Source organism: Equus przewalskii, chromosome 18, assembly GCF_037783145.1.
Source record: "Equus przewalskii isolate Varuska chromosome 18, EquPr2, whole genome shotgun sequence".
Classification (NCBI taxonomy): domain Eukaryota; kingdom Metazoa; phylum Chordata; class Mammalia; order Perissodactyla; family Equidae; genus Equus; species Equus przewalskii.
In genome coordinates this window covers 40,988,751-40,995,511 of record NC_091848.1, presented here as the reverse complement: position 1 = coordinate 40,995,511, position 6,761 = coordinate 40,988,751, and the positions used below count along the sequence as shown (strand labels likewise).

The window sequence follows — 6,761 nt, the reverse complement described above, 5'->3', positions numbered from 1 at the left end:
AGAGACCCATAAGTGATCCCAATCCATGTCCATGAGTACTGAGGGATCTGGGGAAAAAGGAATGGTCAGAATAAGGAGGTAGCCCAGGAATAGTACTTCAAGATGAACTTAAAAGTAAGGTAGTGTTTTATAGATAGTGAAAGACACTGAATTGACGGACAAGAGGGGAACGTTTCAAGATGGCAGAATGGCACAGCAAAGGAAGAGGTTATAGTAAGCAAATTGTATGTGGGGAGAAAGGAGAGAGATACCAATCATTAGAGCAATCTGAATGAGGTTTTTGAAGAAGTGGCATAGTAGGTAAAAGCTCTTAAATTTGGTACTGAGAGGAAAGCAACACTGTGCCTCGTGATCCACAAGATCTCATCTACCCCACATTGGTAGAGAAGAGCTAAAGGCAGCTACCTCCAGGTGTTCCACTCAGCCTGATGCTTTTGCAGATCCTCTGGAGTTAGAGGAGAGCCATTCCATTTCCATGTTACCCTCGTTACTCCTCTCCCTCCTTCTTGGAGCAGGTCCTTGAAGATAAGCACAAACAATAACAATTTAGATAAGTTTCCCTTAAATTGTGCCCACATATTTCAGCAAGCCTTCAGACTGGCTTAGAACTAGAGCTGTGGTTCTCAACCTGGGGGTGAGTCCTGTCCACCACCCCCACCCACCGCCCCAGGGGACATTTGCAGTGATTGGAGACATTTTCAGTTGTCACGGCTGGGGCAAGGGTGCTATTGTCATACAGCGAGTAGAGGCCAGGGATGCTGCTAACAATGCTACAATGCACAGAACAGCACCCTAAAACAGAGAATTATTTGGCCCCAAATGTCAATAGTACTAAGAATGAAAAACCCTGAACTACAGGGGTAAGGCTCGACAGTCTGTATTAGAAACATCCTTGATCCCACCAGACCTCTTCATCCTACCTGTGGGGTGAGTTGTTCAGGGCAAAGAATCTCTAGTGACTTCCCTGAGCTTGGACTGTTTTTTGTGCTGAATGTTGGGAAAATCAGCAGATGTTGGTCTTCCCATTTTCTTTGCTCATTGTACATGATTTCTACTCCAAGAAAGGTTGATGTTCCTTCCTGGTGACTATGGCCTTCGCTCCGGACTAGCAGTTCCTCTTCATTTAATTACAGAGATTGAGGGTAGCATATGTGTAAGGCCAAAAATTTAAATTCCTAGGAACAAATATCCTAGATATCTCTTCTTTCCTCAACCACTCCTTCCAAACATGTATTCTGAAGAATTGAGAATTGGTCAAATCACCTGTGGCCGTGTAGTTTCATAACTTCATTAGTGCATCTTACCCTCCTCCAAAAAAATTATTCCTGACCCCCAAATCTTACCATTCTGCCTTTCCTCCAATTCTAAGTCAAAAATTAGAATATCAGTTTGCATCATAAATCTTTTCAAATTAGGGCCAGCCTCAGTGGTCTAGTGGTTAAGTTTGGGGTGCTCTGCTCTGGCGGCCCAGGTTCGGTTCCTGGGTACAGACCTATACCACTGGTCTCTCAGTGGCCATACTGTGGCAGTGGCTCACATACAAAAAGAGGAAGGTTGGCAGCAGATGTTAGCCTAAAGCTAATCTTCCTTAGCAAAAAAAAAAAGAAAGAAAGAAATGTTTTCAAATTAGTTAGCAAGTCTCAGTGTCTCCAAGAAAATACTCTCAAGTTAGAGGAAAAATAAAAGGATTAAACTAGAATGTGTCTTGAGGGCAGTGATTTCTCATCTTTGTATCTCCAGTGCCTAGTAGAGGGCCAGGCACATAGTAGGTGCCCAAGAAATGTCTGTCCAGTGAATAAACAGAACTTGCCAAGACAAGTAAAGGAGACACAAAAATTCCCATAGATTTGCTCCAAAAATGAGAAGAGACTAGGCTAAAACCTCAGTGAGATGCTGAACCAGACTGATAGAGTTTGAGCTTGCAGGAATTGAGATGGTGATGATCGCACGATAGTACTTACTACAGGCCTGGAGTCTTTGCCATATGACTGCAGCGATCACAAAAGTCCCAATGAGTGAGACCGTGATGATAATGGTCAGGAGCGGGGACTGGTTAGTAGGAGAGTCGTCTAGTTTGGCTGCAGAGGGAAAAGAATATTGTCAGCTCTAATGTGTTTCCGATTGCCTGATACCCATTCCATGCCCCGTATATTGACACAACTGTAGAGCACTTTTCACTTCTTTGCCTGGTCAGCCCTTCAAAACACAGCTGCTAGCATTTTTCTTGTATAACTCTTCGATCAGACACATACTTATGGGCAACTAATATCCAGGTGTCAGATACTGAATGTGAAAAAGAAAATGTGAACTTTTGCATTTACTGAGTTAAGCTGGCATGAAAAAAGATTCTCAGGAGATACTTTAAAAGCTATCTTGTCTTTGTATTTCATTTTTATAGCTGACATTACTATGTATTGCTACTAATTAGTTGATGTTGTGATCTGGATATATCTTATTTTTCATTCTCCAGCTCTGTCATGGCTTCTTCCTTTCTCTTAGCGTGTTCTCTTAGCATACACACCTCTCTCTCTCTCTCTCTCATACACACACACACACACACTCACACCTACCTCTCACAGTAGGTGCCTAAAGCTACAGGAGTCGCTTTGCATTCATTTTCAGATACACATTTTTCACCATCCAGCCTAGAGCTTCTGGAAGGATAGAAGAGGCCCAGCAATGAACTAAGAGTGCATATGGCCTGGTATTAGGCGGGATCCTCCTGGACGAGAGCTCTGCAAATTGGCTATGGGCTGTATGGGGGCGCAAGGAAGGATGTGGGTGGGGAATGGAAAGTTGTATGTGGCACCGCTGTGCATCCCTCCTGATCAGGAGCAGCGGCCACACCATTTATTCTTCAACCCCTTTGAGGAGTAGTTAGCAACAACATCTGGAGAAAGGGCAGGGATACAGATTAAAAGGAATATTAGCAGCTCATCCTCTTCTGATTTCTCTAGAATGGCTTACCAATCAATATTGAACATTTGCTAACTTATTAGTTTTTAAAATTTTTCTGGTTACCAAGCCTTGTGGATAAACTTTGGTCTTTAGCTTATTGGAGTTCTCATCAGCATTTGGTCCAGTTGAAAGCTTCTCCTCCTTGGACTCTTTTGACACCAAATGCTTCTCTTTGTGTTTGTTGTGACTCAGTTTTCTTCATAGGTTGTCCTTCCTCTTCCTGCCCTCTCAATATGTGGTTCCCCGTGGTTCCGTCTATGGTCCCATTATCCTCTCCTTGGCCCCAGTCCTCCTGAGTGATCTCATCCACAGCCAAGGTTGGAACATCATCTGATTTTAAACCTGTATATCATATTTCTGACCTCATTTCTGAGTTCCAGATTTTATTTTCCAGCTGCCAACTAGATGGTTGGATGCCAGCATCTCCACTTGATTAAAACTGAACTCACTCTATTCTTTCCAAAGCATACTACCACCTATATTCTCCAATTTCAGTGAATGGCAACACATTTAGTTACCCAAACAAGAGTAAAAGCTTGTCTTTGTGCTCACTGCCCAGTAGGCGTCCACGGACTTTCTATTCTGTATTCAGAAACTCTCTGCAATTGACTCCTTTTCCCCAAATCTCTTACAGCAACTGCCTTAGTTCAAGTTTTCCTCATCTCCCACCCAGTAGCCTCCACACTGGTTTCTTTGCCTCTGGTTTCCTGGGCTCTAATAATTTCTAAACATTCTGCCACAGTAATCACTCTAAAATGCACATTTGATCATGGCGCACCTACCACTTAGGGACTAGAGAAAGTTGGTTTTTTCTTTCTCTTTAAAACACCAGATTGCGTGGAAACATCAAGTGATTATCAGGGTTATCTTTACAGACCAGAATGACACCCACAATAACAAAGAGGTTCTTGCTTTTATCCTGGGAGTCTAGAAGTTTCACAGGTTCTGACTCACTCCTGACTTCCTCTCAGAAGCCACTGCCCATCCATCCTCAAGCCTCACTTAACCTAGAAAGAGGATGTGTGTGTGAGGGAAAGAAGGAGGAACCAGTAGCAGCCAACCGGCTCTGTTGTGATGCCGGTTAGGAACCTGGTAACGCCACACAGGACTGACCCAGGATCCCAGGGGCATCGTTATGTGCGGACATTTGCTCATAGTGCTTCTTAGACACCACGAGTGGGACTCGGTCCTCTTCTACACACACATATGCCTCCAGGACATCAAGAGTTAACAAATTCAGCAGGCCCAGGCTAAAAGAATCATAGACCCAATCTGTTTAATTAATAAATTTGAGGGTTTTTTAGAGTGGGCATTTATATAGTAAAGCTTTACTCACACTGATTTGTAGCATTTCTATGAACTATACCCCTAATTTATGTTTGTTTATGCAGTCAACCCTCAACCACCCACAAATGCATTATTTGCTTTTGACTCTAAATGATGCCTGCAGTTCAATTAATGAGACTTGAAGTATTTATATACTAAAGCTCTTGGACCATAGCGACAACACGAGGACCTGGTAAGACGCTTTGAATGTGATAACTACTTAATAAAGATTGAGTGAAGGAATGAATAAACACATACACTTAATCATCTCTCCATTAATCATTGTGAATGTAGACCAAATAGTGCAATAGTGCAATAGTGTTTTGAATTAGACTGAAAAGGGATTCTGCTCATCCTTAGCTTGAAGGAAGAATTGAGAGAAGGCATACGAGGGAAAAGATGATAAAGCTGGGCAGCCTAAATCATCTTTAAATTATAGCTCCATCCTTTTATTTGAAGGGCTACATTCTATTTTCTATAAATTAGCAAACTACAGTAGGTAAGCCAAACCTGGCCTACCACCTATTTTTTAAAATAAAATTTTTTTATTTTATTTAGCTTGTCTATGGCTGCTTTCATGGTATAACAGCAGGATTAAGTTATTGCAAGAGATTCTATGACCTACAAAGACTAAAATATTTACTATCTGGCCCTTTTCTGAACATTTTGCCAACCCCTGTCCTAGAATATATACCCATATTCCAAATATAAATACTGTCCAAAATAAAATATGTTTGAAGCTGCTATTACTGATTTGTATACTATTCACCACCTTACGATAATATAAAATTGGTTAAATAATCATATATCAGTAAAATAAAAAGTAATGCTGAATTAATAAACTATATGATTCAAATCTCATTTTAATACATTTTTTTAGAATACATAAAAGATAATTGAGAGAGATGCACTTGGACTATCAATAAAATCATGTCAAAATTTGGTTTATATTTGAACTAATTTTCCCAGGAAATTTTATCTCATTACCTAAATAAAGAATCCACTTGATATGGAAAGATCTAGAGTAAGTCATTCATTAGAATGAACTACTAGACCTAAAATATCTAAAATATCTCCTCTACTACAAGTAAAGACAAGAGGACATAAGACATACTACACATTATACATACCATTGTATATCAAACAGCGTATTGTTTCTTATGATGCACCCACAAAACATATTGTTAGGAGTAGGGCCCGGGGTGGGAGAGGCCTGGTGGTCCCCCATATAATCAGCCATACAAATTAGGCAGGTATTTCGAGTATCTGAGTTCTTCTGTAATAACCCATTATGGGTTTAACATGTGTAAATTTATGTAAGCCCAACTTTTTCCATTTTATATTTTCAAATGATTTCACCTCTTGGGGAAAGAAAATTCTATAAGTTCTCTCCTTGAAGGGTAACGTATTTGGTCACGATTTTTGCTCAGAAATGACCTCTTTTTTTCAGGCATTGTCATTTACGTTCTTTACCAGACTTGGTTCTGAATGAATCAGGAGTTCGTCTTAAAAGACACATTTGCCCATAAAAAGCAATGACTTGATACCATGGGACTATAGGGAGGGGGTCCCAAAAGGAAAGCGCCAAAGCCCCGCGGGCAATTCCAAAGAAGGGCAAAGTTTAGTGCTTTGGATAACAACAATATTGTTACAGTAACTTCCTAAGATGACTACACTCGGTGGATAAAACTTATTTGGGTGTGTAAATTTTAGAACGTTTGTTAAAGAAAATAAAATTAGTCTAGTAACATTGCAGTCCCACCTTGTACAGTGACCTTAATAAGTCACAATAACACTTTATCATTTTATTTGCGTGTCTAAAACTACTGCAAAAAAAAAAATACTATCAAAGTCGATACGCACAATTCTTAAAATCTATCTGGCTGAGTTATTTTCTTTTTGGATTCTACACAGTGAAAACTCCCCAGGAAACTGCCACTTACGTTGTATCTGCCACTTGAAGGTCTGTGAGACTGTTAAGTCCCCATACTTGACGAGACACACAAAGCTGTGGTTGTTGGTCATGTTGAAGTCCAGTTCACTGCTGATAGTGTAGAGCTCGGTTTCAGGATCTTGGAAAACCGTTGTGTTGATGGCATTTACTTCTGTTCCGTTTTCCAACCAGGAGAGGTGAGGCTCTGGAAAACCTCCAGAGGTTGAACAATTTATCCTCTTGATGTTAAGAGATGGATTTCCAACTTCAGCTATGGTAGGGACAGGAAAGTTGGCTGAAGAGAAAAGTATATGCACATATCATTACATATGTGTACGTGTGTGTATGGGTTTATATTTTTAATAGATTATCTAGCTTTAATAAGAATGAAAAAATGAGATATAATTTGCAACTTCCTATAAGTCATTAATAATTATGTACAATTCAAAGGCTAGCTTTGGTTTGAATTGGCTACATCAATTCTTCATCACTTTTGATGGAGGTAGGAGGGCATTTATTCGAGAAAGGAGATGAAGTAGGTTCG

The 6,761-nt window shown here is 40.3% G+C and overlaps 1 protein-coding gene across 1 annotated transcript in view; it reads right to left on the bottom strand.

Moving 5' to 3' along the window:
• The window catches only part of CD80 (CD80 molecule), a 29,522-nt gene that overhangs the window by 3,046 nt on the left and 19,715 nt on the right, over window positions 1-6,761 (bottom strand). Inside the window, exons 4-6 of the mRNA XM_008514607.2 lie at window positions 6,228-6,512; window positions 1,962-2,078; window positions 406-518 (exon numbers count right to left, since the gene is read on the bottom strand). Of these exons, the coding sequence (XP_008512829.2) occupies window positions 421-518; window positions 1,962-2,078; window positions 6,228-6,512 (500 nt within the window). The 3' untranslated portion in view covers window positions 406-420. The remainder of the gene's footprint in view (window positions 1-405; window positions 519-1,961; window positions 2,079-6,227; window positions 6,513-6,761) is intronic.